We start from the raw sequence: 17,701 nt of genomic DNA, 5'->3' as shown, positions 1-17,701 counted from the left end.
CATGGTGCCATCTTCTCCTGTGTGTACTCGATGCGACCCCAGAGGTGTAAACTTTGGATTATCTGTACCTGAGCAGGGTGTCCCCTTCCCAGGCTGCGCACCCCATGTTTTATTTCTGGGGCCAGCAGACCCTCCTGCAGAAGAAATATCTCGGAACTCCAGCCATTCCCATACTTTCTCAGGTTTGTAAAAAAAAAAAAAAATGCGCCTTATCACTAAAGATGATTTTTAGGCGGGCCGGGTAAAGGAGCATATAACGTAAGTGTAGTGTTCTCAGTTTTTGTTTGACAGTGAAAAAAGACTTACGTTGTTCCCGAACCTGCTTTGTTTAATCAGGATATATGGCTAGCTTGCAGTTGTCATAATAAGGGATCTCCTGCTCCCTTGCTGTCCGCAGGAGGCAATCTCGATCTTGATAATTCAGAATGTTCACTATGGTAGCCCTAGGGGGAGCTACCAGATGGGAGGGGGACCAGAGCCCTGTGCATCCTCTCAATCACAAACAGTCTGGAAAGGCCCATTGGTTTCAGAACGGTACGCACACAATTTTTGACGAACGTCTTTGCAGAGGCCCCCTCCGACCGCTCTGTGAAGCCGAGAAGCTGAACATTATTGTGATGAGAGCAGCCCTCTGCATCGTCCGTCTTCCTGTCCAACTCTGCCCCCGTTGCCCACATCGCCACCATCAGACATTGTAATGTAGAGACCTCCCCCTGCAGTGCCTCAGTGTTTGATTTCGCATTTGTAACTTTTTCCGCCACTCTGCGAAGGTAAGTGTGCAATAAATTGCCATCTATAGAGACAGATTCAATACGATGCTCCAAGGCGGTGCAGGTCCCATTTATCGCAGCTAAAATCTCCACCATAGTAGGCTCTGCCTCTGCAACCGGCAGGTCCCCCGACTCCAAAAGTCTGAACTGCCTCGTCAGTCTTTGTGTGGGTTGCCGAGGCGTTGTGTATTGAGTGATGGTACTCGATGTGTACGAACGTGCTGACTTATTCTTCCCCCTGCTGCCTGCATGGTATGCAGCTAACACATGGTACAATGGATATTATCGGGGGGAGCTTTGAATCTTGTATAGTTCCCCATGTATACAGTCGTTATAGGTAGGCCGTGGGGTTGGTTCCAATGCTGATTATTCATGTCCCAAGTAACTCCCCAGTATGCCGCTCCCTACCTTGGCAGGACCCCAGTGATTACAGCCAACAGCACTTTATGTCATGTAGATAGCAGAGGCAACTCTCTGGTGTGATGACATCAGTCAGTGGGGCAACAAGATGGTAGAGGGGCCCCCGAGATTGTGTGCACATACCTTGTTACAGCAGGCCACCACACAGTCCCTCACCTCACAGCTGACAGTCCATGGGGTTCACATTCACAGCTGGGCCCAGCAAGTTGTCAACAGGCCCCAGCCCGCCGACTGCCTGGGAATGGGAGCCAGCAAGTCACGTGTGCCGAGTTGAGGAAGAAGCTGGGTGATCTGCGCAGGGCCCTTGCTGCAGCCCCACTCGCTGGCGAGCGATGACATTAAGGATCCAGTTCATAGGCCCCCGTCCGATCAGTCTGGCGCAGGCCTAGAAAGAGTGGCCGCAGGTGGGCTGCACAGTTCACAGCGAGATGGGTCCGTCTGACTCCGGACCCCACAGTGAAACAGTGGGCGCACATTGTGAGAAAGTAGCCTCTTTCTAGTATGGTTACCCCCACTTTTGGCCTGTTTGTGAGTGTGTGTCAGTGTGTTTTTACTGTGTCACTGGGATCCTGCTAGCCAAGACCCCAGTGCTCATAGTGAAAACCCTATGTGTCAGTGTGTTTTCCCTTTCTCACTGGGATCCTGCTAGCCAGGACCCCAGTGCTCATAGTTTGTGGCCTAATGTGTGTGTTGTCAGTAGGGCTTAACTGTGTGACTGAGGCTCTGCTAACCAGAACTTCAGTGCTTATGCTCTCTCTGCTTTCAAATTTGTCACTATAGGCTAGTGACTTAATTTACCAATTTCAATTGGCATACTGGATCCCCCTTATAAGTCTCTAGTATATGGTACCTAGGTACCCAGGGCATTGGGGTTCCAGGAGATCCTTATGGGCTGCAGCATTTCTTTTGCCACCCATAAGGAGCTCAGACAAACCCTTTCGCTGGACTGCCACTGCAGCCTGCGTGAAATAGTGCACACACTATTTCACAGCCATTGTCACTGCACTTAAGTAACTTATAAGTCACCTATATGTCTAACCTTCATTTACTGAAGGCTAGGTACAAAGTTACTAAGTGTGAGGGCAAACTTGCACTAGCAAAGGTGCCCCCACGCAGTCCAGGGCCAAATCCCCAGACTTTGTGAGTGCGGGACGTCATTACACGTGTACACTACATGTAGGTCAATACCTATATGTAGCTTCACAATGGTAACCCCGAATATGGCCATGTAAGGTGTCTAAGATCAAGGAATTGTCCCCTCATTCCAAATATGGTATTGAGGTGCCAATTCCATGCATCCTGGGGGCTCCACTATGGACCCCCAGTACTGCCAAACCAGCTCTCTGAGGCTTGCACTGCAGCTACAGCTGCCGCCACCTCACAGACAGGGTTCTGTCCTACTGGAGTCTGAGCGGCTCAGTTACAGGAAGGCAGAACAAAGAAATTCCTTTGGGAGGACGGTGTTACACCCTCTCCCTTTGGAAATAGGTGTTACCGGCTTGGGAGGGGTAGCCTCCCAGAGTCACTGGAAATGCTTTGAAGCAGAGGGTCCCTCCTTGCTTAAGCCAGTCTACACCGGTTCAGGGACACCCAGTCCCTGCTCTGGCGCGAAACTGGACAAAGGAAAGGGGAGTGACCACTCCCCTGTCCATCACCACCCCAGGGGTGGTGCCCAGAGTTCCTCCAGTGTGTCTCAGACTTCAGCCATCTTGTTTTCCAAGGTGTGGGGACACTCTGGAGATCCCTGAGTGGCCAGTGCCAGCAGGTGACGTCAGAGACCCCTCCAGATAGGTCCATACCTGATAAGGTAGCCAATCCCTCTCTCAGGGCTATTTAGGGTCTCTCCTGTGGGTTTCTCTTCAGATTCTGCTTGCAGGTTTCCATCAGGAATCCTCTGCAACTACTACTTCATCCTCTGACCTCGGATCGACCGCAGACTGCTCCAGGAACTGCTTTAACTGCAACGACTCTGCAACATCAGCTCCAGCCAGCAGCTGCAACAGTTTCTACGGTGTGCCCACTCTGGGGACTCCCTAACTTCACCCTGCACCAGAAGGACCAAAGAAATCTCCCGTGAAGTGACGGAGTCACTTCCCTGCTCCAGGAGGCACCTTCTAAGACGACGACCGCTTCTCTTGGACCCCTCTCCTGGCGACGAGCGTGCACAGGTGGTGGACTCCTTCGACACAGACTGTCCTAAGGTCCGGCTGTCCAAATTTGGAGGAGGTAAGAGCTTGCCTTCCCCGTTTGGGAAAGTACCCCTGTGCACCACGTCATCTTCACCTCCTGAGGCCTCTGAGCGCTATTTGCAAGAATCCTTCATGCACAGCCTGGCGCAGGTCCCCAACACTCCATCCTGCGACGCTCAACTCGCTGAGTTGTTCTCCAGTGGAGTGGGACCTTCTTTTGTAGTGCTGCAACAACCGCAATTTGCACCTTTTTTGTCCCCATGTCCTAGGACCTCCGTGGGTACTGCCTGGTCATCTGTGGGTTCCCTCCAGTGTTGGGAGCCCCCTCTGGGGCCCCTCCTGGGTCCCTCCTGGGTCCATCAGCACCCCTTTGACACAATCTGCGACATTGCTTGAAGCAAGGCTTGTTGGACGAATCCAGCGCCGAAACACACCTGCATCCAACATCTCCACGTGGGGCATCCATTGCATCATGCAGGAACCCGCAGCTATCTTCCTTGGTCCTCTTCTCCAGTCTTCTTCCAAATGGAGACTCCACTTTTGCACCATCTTCTAAGTTGGCAGGGGCTCCTTTCCTTCCTGGAATCTTCTGCGACTTCTGGACTTGGTCTCCTCTCTTAAAAGGTCTTCAAGTCCAGGAATTCACCATTTGTTGTTTGCACTCTTTCTTGGCTCTTGCAATAACTCTAATCACGACATGTAGTGTGTCCTAAGGAAACTTGCAGTACTTTACCCCTACTTTCCTGTCCTGGGCTCTGGGGGGTATTTTACTCACCTTTGTAGTTTTCTTACTCTCCTAGCAATTCTCTACACACTACACTTGTCTAGGGGGGAATTTGTAATTCGCATTCCACTTTCTTAGTATACGGATTGTGTTGCCCCTAGACCTATTTTCTCCTATTGCATTCTATGGTATTTTATATTGGTTGCACTATCCTATGTCTAATTACTTACCTTAGTTTGGTGTCTAGTGTATATATTGTGTATAATACTTTCCTCCAAAAGGAGTATTGCCTCTAAGATATTTTTGGCCTTATGTCCCTTAAATAAACTACTTTTATTTTTGGTAACACCGAGTATTGACATTACTTGTGTATAAGTACTGTGTAACTATGGTGGTATTGCAGGAGCTTTGCATGTCTCCTAGTTCACCCTAAGCTGTTGTGCTACAGCTACCTCTATCAGCCTGAGCTGCTGGAACACTACTACATTTCACTAATAAGGGATAATTGGACCTGGTATAAGGTGTAAGTACCCAAGGTACCCACTACAAACCAGGCCAGCCTCCTACAGGTGCAGCCACCATGAGATTCCCAGTGATCCCTAAAGGCACCGTGTTGCCATATTCTCTGCTGATCTTGAGGCTGTTCAACAGATTACATGTGCAGCAGATTGCAAGTAAAACATTTGGAAGCAAATTGAACACAGAGTACATAGAGCAAAGAGCACAACACAGGGTAAACTTGAAACATATGGTACAAGACAAGACATCACAATAATCACAGGGACATGGGAATGTGGAGGGAGTTAGTGAAGAGCAGGTGTGAGATCTGATGGGTGGATTAAAAGGGGAGAGTGCTAGGGAAGTGGGTGGCATGAGGAAATGTGATCAGTGGTGGCTATATTAGTGAAGGGGCAGTAAGGGAGATTATAAGTGAGACAATGAGTGAAGGAATAGGATGGGGATCTGACTGCAAGACAGCATGTGCGTCAATGTGGTAAAGGATAGGATGAGGTACAAGTGAGGCAGTGATATAAGAATGTGGAGGGTGATGGTAGAGGGAAAGAAAAGCATAAATGGTCGAGACAAGGAAAGGGGTAGAAAGTTAAATCTGAGCAGAAGTAAGCAAGAGAGGGGTGTAAACATGGAGGAAGGAAAGAATAAGCATTGGGTAGTGTTAGATCGGGCATCCTTGGTGTGGTTTTCCCTGATTTTTTTATGCCTTCTGACCTCCTGTTTGCTGACTTGTTTTGCTGGCTTTAGGACTCTGGGCAATTTACCACTGCCAACCAGTGCTATAGTGCATGTGCTCCTTCCCTAAAACACATTATCATTGGCTTATCCACAATTGGTATACTTAATTTACTCATAAGGTCCTAGTAAAGTGCACTACGTGTGCCCAGGGCCTGTAAATTAAATGCTTCTAGTGGGCCTGTAGCACTGATTGAGCCACCCACTTAAGTAGCCCTTTAAACATGACTCAGGCCTGCCATTGCAGGCCTGTATGTATTTTTAAACTGTCAAGTCGACCTGGCAAGTTCACCGCCTTGCCAGGTCCAAACCTTCTTTTTTAATACATATACTTCACCCCTAAGTCAGGCCCTGGAGAGCCCTAAGGGCAGGGTGTAGTGTATCTGAAAAGTGTGACATGTATTTTTAGGTTTTACTAGTCGAAGCAGTGAAAAACTTGTAAATTTGTTTTTACCTACTGCAAGTCCTGTCTCTCCTATAGGTTAACATTGGGATTGCCTTATGAATTTTTTTACGTGTAATTTCCAATTGGAAAAATATGGGACCCTCAAGTTTGGTGTCTCTAAAGTCACAATTTAAAATCACAACTTATATTGAAGTCAGATTTTAAATTGAAATTCTGAAAACTGCACGTTTAGAAAATTGGCATATTCTTACTTTAAATCATCAGTGCTTTCTGCCTGTCTCTGAAGACATGTCTGAGTGAATACATGGCTTAGTGGGTGACAGCTGGGCTCTTGTTCATTCCCTCCGGACAGCCACACACAAATGCTGTGACCGAGTGGCCATCTGCATGTTGATGGCCTATCCTGGGCAGGATGAGAATGGGTGAGCTGAGACACCTGAATGGGTTAGGTGCTCAGCCATCACAGAGGGCTATGGAACGCCCTGTATTGTGTCTGGAGCCAGGTCAGGGACTTTGTGCACTTCAAAGGCCTCTTGTTGAAGCCTCCCCCACTTTAAAGGCACCACTGGGTAAAGGAACTGGACTTCTGACCCTAACAAATCAGTACAATGCTGGACCTGAGGTCATTCTGCCAGGAAGAAGTGCTGCTGTGCTGCTGAAGGGACTGTCACTCTGCTGGAATTTGCTGGACTTCTGCTTTACCATGCCTGCCATGATGCCCTCCTTGCCTGAGAGTAAGAAGGAGTGGCCCTGCATCTCTACATTCCCAAAACCAAAGTGACTCCAAGGGCTTCCTGGCTTACCTCCTGTTCTGAAGTCTCAGGGACATCAAAGACTTCACTCACTTCTGCTACAGCTGCTGGCCTCTGCCAACTGTGAGTCATGTCCTGCCAAGTGGTGCCCATCCAGTTCTGGGCCCTTGGAAGTGGGTTTCCCTGTTCAGATCCAGCAGAATCCATGCATTGCCGTCACTGTCGATCAGAATTGCCACATCTCTCCTCAAAGCATCGCTTCTGCATTGAGGATGAGGACATTGCATCACTGATTGTGTGGCCCAGGATCAACGTATTGCCATCCGCACTGACGCATCACCAGTTGCACGGCTGGATGACAACACATCACCTTCATCGTAAAGGGTTTGACGCTGCGCCATTCCTCGAGAATCTCTGACTGTGCAGCTCAAAGACAATGCATCTCTGACTGCACGGATCAGAACTGATGAATCACCTTTGCATCGTCTCCTCTGCTCCTCGCATCGAATCTTCGACGTCGACCCAACCCTTCATACAAGGTACTCATTCAGCGGGACAAGGTTGGTCCTTGTAGCCGGCCCGCGCTCTATTGCGGTTAGCCTGAATATGTGAGTTTACCCAGTGTTGAAAGACCAGATAGCTCCAGTTGGCACTTTAAGCTTGTAAGTACTACACTTTCATTTATTCTTTAAAAACTCATATCTTGTATTCAACTTACTGGATTTTTGTCATTTTTGTCTTCTTTTACTCATGAAATTATAATCAAATTTTCTAACTAGGTGTAGAGTCGTTTTGTGGTGTTTTCACTGTGTTACTGTTTTAAGTGTTGCACAAATACTTTACAAATGGACTCCCTAGTTAAGCCTGCCTGTCCTTTGCCAAGCTACCAGAGGGCGATCACAGGTTAATTTATGTGTGCATCTAACTTACCCTGACTAGGATTGTGGTTCCTGCTTTGACAGTGCACACCTCTGCCAACCAGAAACCCAGTTTCTAACATTGGTTTTTAGGAGTGAAGATAGCACTTATGTAGGTAGTGTGAGGGAAAGAAGTGAGGAAGTGAAGGCTAGGTAGTCCAGTAAATAGTGAGGTATTGATACAAGGATGTTTTCATGGGAATCAGGGAAGGAGTTGAAAGGCGGAATGTTGAAAATGGTGTGGGAAGAATCTGTGGTAATGGAGAGGTATAGAAACTGTGGTTGAGATGAAATACTAGATAGACATTAGCAGACTTATTCAGGGAGAGGGAGAAGGCAAGGCAGATGGGTGGACTGCAAGCGACCCCATAAAAAGGCGTTTGCAAGGGGTGGTACTGAAATGAATTAGGGGTTAAGTAAAAACTGTGAACTGTGAACAATGGACAGAAAATGTTACAAATGCAATATAGGAAAGTGCCCTTTTGACATGGTCACCCACCCCTGTTTGCACTAGTACTGAATTCTTTTGACTGAAGGTGCACTGGGTTACTGCCAAACAGGTCCCCATGGCCAGTGTCCTTTCCCTAAAATTAGGTAAAAGGTCTAATTGTGTACAGTTGGCACACATACTAGTACCTCTGTACGTTCCTAGTAAATGTTAGCCCTGGCAACTGGGGCCTGGGTACTAGAGAGGGTCCCTAAGGGCTACAGCATGCATTTTGCTACCCCAAGAGATCCCCCTAAAAATTGCAGACTGTGTGTCATGGTGCAAGCCAAGGGGGAAAGCGCACTCATTGTGTGCCATGGGCCAAATCACTACATCTAAATATATGTAAGTCACCCCTACAGCAGGCCTTAGAGCCCTAAGGCAGGACACATTGCATTTGATATGAGGACATTGCTGCATGAGCAGATATGCCTTTGTGAGGTCTAGTTCAGTTACTAGGTGTTGCAAGTGAACAGGGAAGCCATCTTAATGTATGTACTAGACACTCGTCATTATGAGTTACCCGGCTACATATTAGCTAAACTAAAATCCATGGTGTTTGTTATCAAACGTCTTGTCTTAATAAATCCAGATTGATGCCAGTCTTGGATTTATTATGACATGTACCCAGAAGGCACCTTAGAGGTGCCCCCTTAAATATACCAAACCCATAGTGTGCTGGCTAACTGTTATTGGCCAGCCTGCCACCACAAACATGTTTCTGTCCCCCTGAGAGCCCTTGGTCTCAGAGGCCAGAAAAAATGCCATCTCCTCCAGCAATGTGGCTAGCGAATCTGCATACCGAGGCCAGGAACTTCAAAGTCCCTGCCACCTTTGATATGCAACCCCTGCTTCCCCCAGACATTGGAGATGCCACCTCCTGCCCTGAGGCCCATTTGACACCAGGACAGGCAGGAAATTAGTTATTCAGTACACGTGTTCCACCTTTGGGCTAGTCACACCCATAAGGTGGGCTACCCGAAGTGGACGCCCTAGGAGGGGTCGCTCCATCTGGATTGTGGTGGAACTAAGAATTCTTGGACAGGGTTATTCCCATTCCCCACATGAAGTGTTCATATAGAGGGTTTAGTCACCCCAGGAGTAAGTAGCACATTAGCTACTACCCTACACTCCCCTAAACCCACCTAAATTGAGTATTTGGATGGCTCCCTGACACTAGAACAGATTTGTCTGACTGAAGAAAGAAGAGGACAAAGAAGCGAGAAGTGCAGAATGCGGATGAATTGAGGCTCAAACCCCTGCCTGCTCTTGTCCCTACAATTGCAACAGCCAGACTCATCCTGCAGCTGTGCATCCTCTAAAAGCCTCAGAGGGCCTCCAGCGCTTCACCAAGCCGTCAGCGTCTCCCTTGAAGTGGAGAAGCCACTTCCCTGCAGGCACCAACCGCAATGTTTGGCTCACTGTTTTGCTGACCCCCGGGTCCACCGATGCTGCAGCCACCCAAGATGAGGCAACTGTGTTCCAGGTCCGATGAGTCTCTCTACCAGGTGAGAAGATGCCAGGACCCAACGGAGATATCCTGGACCAATACCAGGGGTACAGAAACACTTGCAGCAACCAACACTTGTTTGAGTCCAATCCAGAATTCAACACCACAAAGACCGACTAGCCATCGAGGGACGTCAGCATCGCAGAGGCCAGCACCGAGAGTGGCCCAGCTATCCTGTTTTGTCCCCTTCTGGCAGGTCCAACCCAGAACCTTTGACGCAGGAGCACCCGCCGACCAAAACCCTCTGCACCCAGCTTCTCGGCTCATGTCCGTGACACTGACATTGCCCCCCTGCTCCCAAGATCCCCACAGATTGAGTCCCCCGTTGGGAGCTCCCAAACTTGTCCCCAAGTCCCCCTCTGCAGCATGTTTCTAGGTGGTCCCCCTCTCTGCCAACCGCACCTCTACACCCGGAAATCCCAGGGTGGGTAAAACTGAACTGCTGGTGTTTCTTGTGACCTGCCCCTCTCCCCCCCAACAGCACTCTATGACCTAAAGAGGACCCTCAAGTTCCTTCTGCAAAGACCCCTATGCAGTAATTGTACTTTACCCATTAAAAGTCACTACCACATAAAAGCGTATTGGTGTATTTGCTTACTCCACTGTGAAGAATAACTCTGCAACAGTACTTATCTTCTTTTAAAGGTTTTCTGGTGTTGAAACATATAAAAGTGATTGTATTTTTTCTAAAAATTGGTCTTGAATTTCTTCTTGAGTGTGTCTCATTTATTGACACTGTGTATTCAACAAATGCTCAGCACTATCCTTTGATAAGGCTAAAATGCTCCCCTACGCTACCACAAAAGAGAGCGTTTGGGATTAGCATTTTAACCCCTGCAAAACAATAAGGATCACCTGGATATCTACATAGTGTTCCCTTACATTTGGTACACTACATAGATATCCAGTTCCTACAGGCAACAAAAGAAGAGGCTTGGCAGCCCAGAAAACTGGACATGGTGTGGGATGGACCTCAATTCTCCATTCTCCTCACTCTGGGTACAGCTTCTTCTTAGTACTGCCACTACATCACTTCTCATTTTTTCTTCTCTTTCTTCCCCTCATTGAGGTCACTTTCTGCCACCAACCTCATCAACCCTGTCCTGATGGTCCTAGTTCACGAATCCACGCCTCGTCCCATGTTAGACTGAAGTCTCTTCCTTTTTTTTCTCACTTCTTTCACATCTCATCAATCAGTCGTTGAGGTTGAGTTATGGTGTGCCTAGAGTGCATTGTTCCTTCAAGTCGGCATGTTGATGGCAGGACATCTTCTCCCTAATTTTTTATAGGATTCTCTTTCCTCTCTCATGTCCACCCTCTCACCCACAATGCTTCCTCCACTTTGTGGCTGGATGATGGCCTTGAAGTGGGAAGCATTCCTTGTGAGGGATTTCTCTGGTCAGGTTTCCGTGACCATGCTACCTTTCCACTCCATCACTTGCAGTGGATCCATGTAAAAAGATGTGGCTGCCTTTCTCTTTTGTTGGTGATTGAACAGTATCCAGTCTCCTTCTATAAGATTTGTCTCCTGCACTTGTCTTTAAACATCAGTGTGGGTCGGTCCTCAACTTCTTCATCATCTGTAATGCATTGCTCTGTCCGCTGAAGGGGTGTGGTTCAAATTGGTCTGCCAAAGATGACGGTAGATGAGCACTCCCCTGTTGTCAACCGAGGGGTAATCCAGTAGCTGTGCAGGATCATGTGCAGTGCTTTCTCAAACGTTGTTCTCTCCATGGTGGCTTATTGCACAGTTCTTTTCAGGGTACCCTTGAACCTTTCTGCCTTTCCATTAGTCTCTGCCATACCACTGTTATCTTTCAGTGACCAATCGATAGCTGGGCAAGAAAGTCCCTGAACTCTCTGCTGGTGAATGGTGGGCCATGATCTAATTTTAGGGTTTTCCTGAGCTCCCAGGCTTTAAAGACGTCATCCAGCATCCGGATCACCTTCGAAACTCCAAATAACAAAACTACTTTAAAGGAAAATAGGAATACTCGTCTACCACTGCCAGAACGTATTTGCCTGAAGGCAAGGGGCTTAAAAAGTCAATGGAGACTAGTTACAGAGCTTCCACCTGTACTTTGGACATTGTTAGCGGTAGTGGTCTCGTTGTTGCGGAGACACACTTGCATGTGTGACTCGTCTGCAGCTCAGTTTCCACCATGTCACTGCTTTCATTTACCACAGACTCTCTCATATGGCTCTTTTAATGGCAGCTATCCTGCTGTGTCACTCGTGCAAGTTTAATTGCTTTTTTCCAAAGGCTCTTGGGAAGGAGAAATTTTGGATCCCTTCAGTATGGGCCATTCTTTTGTCTCTGATAGTTCTTGGATGTTGTGGTAAGGTCTGATGTTAGAGGAGCTGCCTCCCCCTCCCCCCCCACCCCATTCTTGGCTCCCCTTTTGTGTCTTGAACAGGTGCTCGATGATTTCCAGGTCTCTGATTTTGTCTCTGTTGTTGCCTGGGTAACTGACAGGACTATGTGTATGCTTATGCTGACTATGAATTGGAGGTATTCTTCAGCAACGGGCAGGTTTGGGTTTGCTGATCTAAGTGGATGTTGTGAAAAATAGGATTTTGCTCTTTCCCTGGCTTGTGGACGATTTTTCAGTCGTATTCCTGAAGGCGTATCCCCTACATTTTATTTTTGGGGCATTTTTGCTTTTGGGTTGCCAAGGTCATCAGTAAGCTTGGTGATCAGTTACAATGGTGAGTCGTTTGCCTCATAGGAACAAGTGGAAGTGCTAAGGAGCCCAGACTACCGCCAGGTTCTCTTTTTTCTGGCAGTGAGTATGCCCTTTCTGTGTCTGAGAGACTCCTACTAGCCTACTGTACAACCTGCTGTGGTGATTCCAGGTATTTTGTATGTTGCACCATCATGAACCCAGCTCCACTGAGCTGGTTGTCACTGTCACCGCTGTGCGTTCAGTTTTGGGTCAAAGTATGCCATGACTGTTGCCCCTTATTTCTCTGCTTTGATGCTTCTGAAGCTTTTTTTCACACTCTGGTTGCTGAGGGATGCTTTCATGGTGGCATAGTCTTGGATATTGCTTTTGCAGTAGCTAAACATGCGTAATGATGATCTCAGCATCCCTTCATCTTGTGGTGGGGTTGTGGTGGTGAGAGTTTTGACTTTATCTGGATCTGGTATTCCTTTCTCTGAGAAGATGTGTTGACAGAACTCTTGTCTGTCTTGTGAACTTCACATTATCCGATATTGCGTATGAGGCCTTCATCCACAAGTAGTTAGATTACTTGGTGTAGGGGTGCATCCGGTGCCTCCATTGTGGCTCCATACACTAGTCTGACATGGCTGTAATTTAATGTGTTTAGCTCTAGTTGTATGGTTTGGCAATGATTGTTTGGCTTGGAAAATGTCATTTTGGAAGATTTCTGCAATTTAGGATATACCAAAGTTCAACCATTTGTTTGTAAGAGTCCATGTTGGATGGAGAATGTTTAATGTAACAACATCCTTCATCCAGTTATTTTTTATGGTACCCTTAAGTTAGTTCAAGTTTGGAGAAAACTTTTGCTCTGTTTCGTTGTGTGCTCATGCCTAAGTTGTGTCTCTCTTTGGCACTGCTGCTATCGAGAAGACCCAGTCGGGCAGACCCTTGGATGTTTTAATAATGTCATTTTTCAGACAGTCTCTAATTTCTTTTTCCATGGCTTCTTGGCAGTGGAATAACATTTGGCTGTGTTCGCTTCATCAACTGGGCCAATCAACTAATTTATTTGCATATGGGTGTCCTTCAATTTACCTAGCCTGGTAGACAATGTGGGGAAAGTGGGGCTGGCCTGTAAGTGGTACTTGACCGCTAGCGGTCACTTCCGGTGCTGTGCTGAAGCTGACACAGCAACTATCCAACATTTCTCCTTCCAACACGTGGATGGTGGTTTCTGTAGTTGTTGGCATGTGTTGTAGGGTTGCTATGAATTACGCAGTGGTTTGGAGGCAGCACATTTAGACTTGACAGTCTGGTAGCTTCAAAGTCAGAGTCTGATTGATTTCACTGACTTTTTCTATGCACATTACTTTGATAGATGCTTTGCTGTCACGGATGAACGATATTCGATGACGGCTAGTATTCCCAGAAATTATTTTTTTATTTACCGATTCAAGATGGATTGGTTACGAAACAACAAGCAACAAGGAGGATTCAGGTGGGAGAAGCAACACAGAGGGTGGGGAAAGGAAGCAAAAGGGATGACTTAGGCTGGGGAAGCAAAACAGAGGGCGTTGGAGAAATACACAACATGGACGAGAGACAGCAACTTGGAGTGTGGGGAAGAGAAGCACACAGGCAAGAGAGAGCAGCATGGAGTTGGAAGGGGTTAGCACATTAGAGAAAAATCAATGCCACAGGGAGAAACATGAGGGAAAGCATTTAAGGGCAGTTGTAACACAAATGTTGCGGGTGAAAAACGTGTGAGAGAGAGCAACACAGTGTACGGAGGGGTTGAAGAGAGGTTCGCTAGGGGAATAGCTGGAATGTACATGCCCTCTCTTGGAGTGCTTAACCAAAAAGTAAAAATAAAAAGTTGTACTTGAAAAGTAAGCATTCGCAGGACACGAGTAACAGGGCCATGCGCCAGTGGAGGAACAAACACAAGAAGAGGAAGTAAAGCCCACACAAGTTAAATGAAAAGAAAATGACAGTGACAGTAAAGCCAACCAATGATACGAGTGGGCGAGATCTGAGCCTGATCTAAGCTGTCAATAGATCTTTTTGCAAACAGCTCGCACTGTCTGTTAGGCGAGATCTAAAAAGAAGTTAGAGTGCCATTTGCATTGAATGGAAAAAAAACTGCGCACTTTTGTACTTTTGACTTGAAGCTTGCTGCCAAATCATTGTGAAAGATTGCAAATGTAGACAGCAATCTAGAGTCCTAGTCTAGAATTTCATGGCATGTCTGTACTTCTCACAGCAAGACGTGTTTTCTTAATTGATGGCTGCAGCTATCCTCCATTATACTTTGCGTTCTGCCTGCACTCTAATGGTGACTGCAGACGGACTCCTTTGGATGGTAAGATTGGTCAGGTGGAGGATCGAAAAAGCACTAAAAACTTAGAATAAACCATTCTACAAACTCAAAGTAAACTTAGCAGTCCCCCACCACAGAAGAAAACTTTGCTGACTGCAGATGTGCTTCTTGTGAAAGGGCAGATTGAAGTCCCTCAGAATAAAGTCAGCCAGTTGCTGACCCATTGACCATGCCTTATGCTGTAGTAAATGGAATGACACAACAGACCAAGGGATGAACAGGACTGTTTGAAAGTATATATATATATATTTATATTACATATACCAGAGGATATAATGCATTTGTAATAAGGCAGACAAGGTATCTGTCATGTTTGTGATGGAGTAACCGTACATCAAACTCTAAATCAGGCCCCTTTTTTGCTTGTCCTTTTCCTTCAATGCCATCTTAGAAGGGTAATTAAAATCTGTTACCTTTATATAATAAGATATAGAGATAAATGTCTCCAGTCCTTTCCAACGGCAGACTAGAGGTAATTTTCTGCTGTTGAGACAATATTTTGTATAAGAATATGTAATTTGATAAAGTTTGACATTTGTAAATAAGGAATATTGACTGGAAGTTTAATACTTAGAAATTGTGCAGGCATTTGATGATGTGGCATACAAAAGGTTATACATCCGTCACGTCAGTTGGGTGTAGATAATGAGTGAATATTTTTATGCTGATATGTTGAACTAGGTCAGTAATTCACCACATGGCATCCAAGCAATGTGAGACTTTTGGGAGTAGGTCAGAAAGCTCCACACTGAATACAGTACATCTGCAAATATTCATAAATCATTTAGAGAGGAATGTGAAGAGCGAAAAGTTCGTTCCTTGAAAATTATCCAAAATAGATTCATAAAGTAAACAGGCAACAAGAGGAATATCTCTGCATATCATTGTGAAATTTGAAACACATATAAAGGGCCCAAGTTAAATCTTGGCTGATGGAGTAGTCACCATTGGCCTCATGGAGGACCTTACGTCTGCCAGGCTGTGACTACTCCATCTGTCAAATTTATAAAGTCAGGTGGTCATTTATAAAGGCATTGGCAGAAACTGCCTTCAATCCATTTTACTGTTTGTTACAGGGCTGTGTCGGAAGGATGGAGCTGTGTAACAAACAGTAATCTTATTTTTCTTTTCAAAAAGAAAATTCATGAAATTGGATTTTCTTTTGTAAAGAAAAACAGTAATGCTTCCCTCCCCATGGGAGGCTTCTGCCATGGCGGTGGGAGCATTAAAATGTGTTTACGGTTCCTTACCTTACGGTAAGGATCAGTAAAAAATGACTACATGTCCATCCAAATTGGGTGGGCAGAGATATAGTCATTTCTCCAATGGCACTTACTCCCCAGTGCGGTCTGAGAGGATTAATCATGGTGGAGACAGAGTAGGCTCCATTGTTTTTAATCAGGTCTGCCCGCATCTAAATGCAGTGGTCGGACCACATTCTCGATGGTGAGGATACTTCGTTGCTGTTGGGAGGGGGTATCAGTACACCTAAGAATTAATTCGGGCCCAAAGTTTGCAATGATTATATGGCTGATGCTTCATAGGAATCAATCCCGCCTTACCAAGTTTTTGGTCGAAAACAGACTTAGCAATGGTTACAAGTTGGCTTGTAAATTTCGATCCCTGCACAAACAGCTGTTTGCGCAGGGGTCAGAATTTTGAGCATTAGAACAGTTACATTTCCTCTGTTAAACTTGCCAAAAAGTACTGTGTGAAAAATAAACACACATCATATACCTGTATGCGGAATTTGATTCGGAAGGGAGCACATCCTACATGCTATTCCTGAGTATAATTTCAAATGCAACTCCAGAGGAAAACTGGGGATAGAAGGTTTTTAGCGTACTCGGTAAATACCACACTCCACGCTGTCAGTAATAGCTCGCACATTATCTGCGATCATGAAATCAGGGTCTTTAGATAGATTTCTGTATTCAAGACGTTTAGGGAAAGGAGATACTATGGTCTTCTGTCTTTGGAAGTGTGCTGAGGATGGTAACTATATATATTATCTTACCACTGGACAATTGTCAAGATATTGGCAACTAATTTAAAAAGGGTTCCTTTACCTATACCACATATATAACGAAACATGGCTGTTGTTATTAAATCGCAGATAAATCCGGATACCGAGCCATTTTGGATCCACCAGTTGTCCGACGCCTGCAGACAAGTGCTCCTGTGGAAGTTTGGAGGGATCTACATGGACACTGACGTCATCTCTTTAAGGCCTATCCCAGAAGAAGATTTCCTGGCTGCTGAGAGCCATGTACTGTGCAGTAGTGCTGTGCTTGGTTTCCGTCGCTTTCACACCTTCCTTTGGGACTGTATGGAGGATTTTGTGGCAAACTATGATGGAAAACTTTGGGGGCAGCAGGGACCCATGCTCTACACACGAATGTCAGAAAGGCTCTGTCAGATTCCATCCTTCGATGTAGTGAGAGACAACAAATGTCAACACTTTGTTTACATGCACCGGGTTCGATTCTACCCAATTGAATACCAGTCCTGGAAAAAATACTTTGAATTATGGGATGGAAACGATACTATATTCCACCACTCATATGCTCTTCATTTTTGGAATCACATGAATAACGAACATATGCATGTGACGGCAGGGAGCAATACTTTAGCAGAGCATCTCTTCAAACAAAATTGCCCCCTAACCTACGAACACTTTGTGAAAAAAAACGAGTTGACACCCTAAACGTAAGAGATGCTTCCTTTTATGAGTTTGAATAAACTGCAGAATTCTTTCTGAAATACCAAACTGTCCTGCTGTAAAAGAGTTATCTTAGTAGTGTGGATTTTCTGGCATAATTGGTTTTGTTTGTGTAGAATATTTTTCAGTCTTTACACTGGTGCGGCTAAACTGTTTTTATTCTGCACGATTCGGTCTAACGCCTCGCCAGAAAGTAGGTATATTTTAAATTGTCCTCAATTGTTGCAGAGTACGGTGATGTTAAAAAGATGTGAGATATCCTGCAAAACATTCATTCGCACACAGATTTACAGAAACGGTAAAGAGAAATATATAAAACATTTGGGGACAGATTTAAGGAAAAGTGGCGCAGTGCGGTGCTGTGCCAAAATTGGCAACGCTGCGCTGTGTCACTTTAGAAACACAGGGATGCGCCGTAGTTAAGGGAATACGGCGCACCCCTGCGTCCCTGTGCTGGCGCTAAATTTAGCTGCCAGCTCCAACGCAGGCATCCTTGCACCATCGTGC

The 17,701-nt window shown here is 46.0% G+C and overlaps 1 protein-coding gene across 1 annotated transcript in view; it reads left to right on the top strand.

The window, feature by feature from the left end:
• Window positions 1–17,302, top strand: part of LOC138265096 (alpha-1,4-N-acetylglucosaminyltransferase-like) — a 78,379-nt gene extending 61,077 nt beyond the window's left edge. Inside the window, exon 3 of the mRNA XM_069212636.1 lies at window positions 16,589–17,302. Coding sequence (XP_069068737.1) covers window positions 16,589–17,179 — 591 coding nt within the window. The 3' untranslated portion in view covers window positions 17,180–17,302. The remainder of the gene's footprint in view (window positions 1–16,588) is intronic.
• Window positions 17,303–17,701: the final 399 nt, after the last annotated feature.

Source organism: Pleurodeles waltl, chromosome 11 (assembly GCF_031143425.1).
Source record: "Pleurodeles waltl isolate 20211129_DDA chromosome 11, aPleWal1.hap1.20221129, whole genome shotgun sequence".
NCBI classification, from domain to species: Eukaryota; Metazoa; Chordata; class Amphibia; order Caudata; family Salamandridae; genus Pleurodeles; species Pleurodeles waltl.
This window is presented reverse-complemented; position numbering and strand designations above follow the sequence as displayed.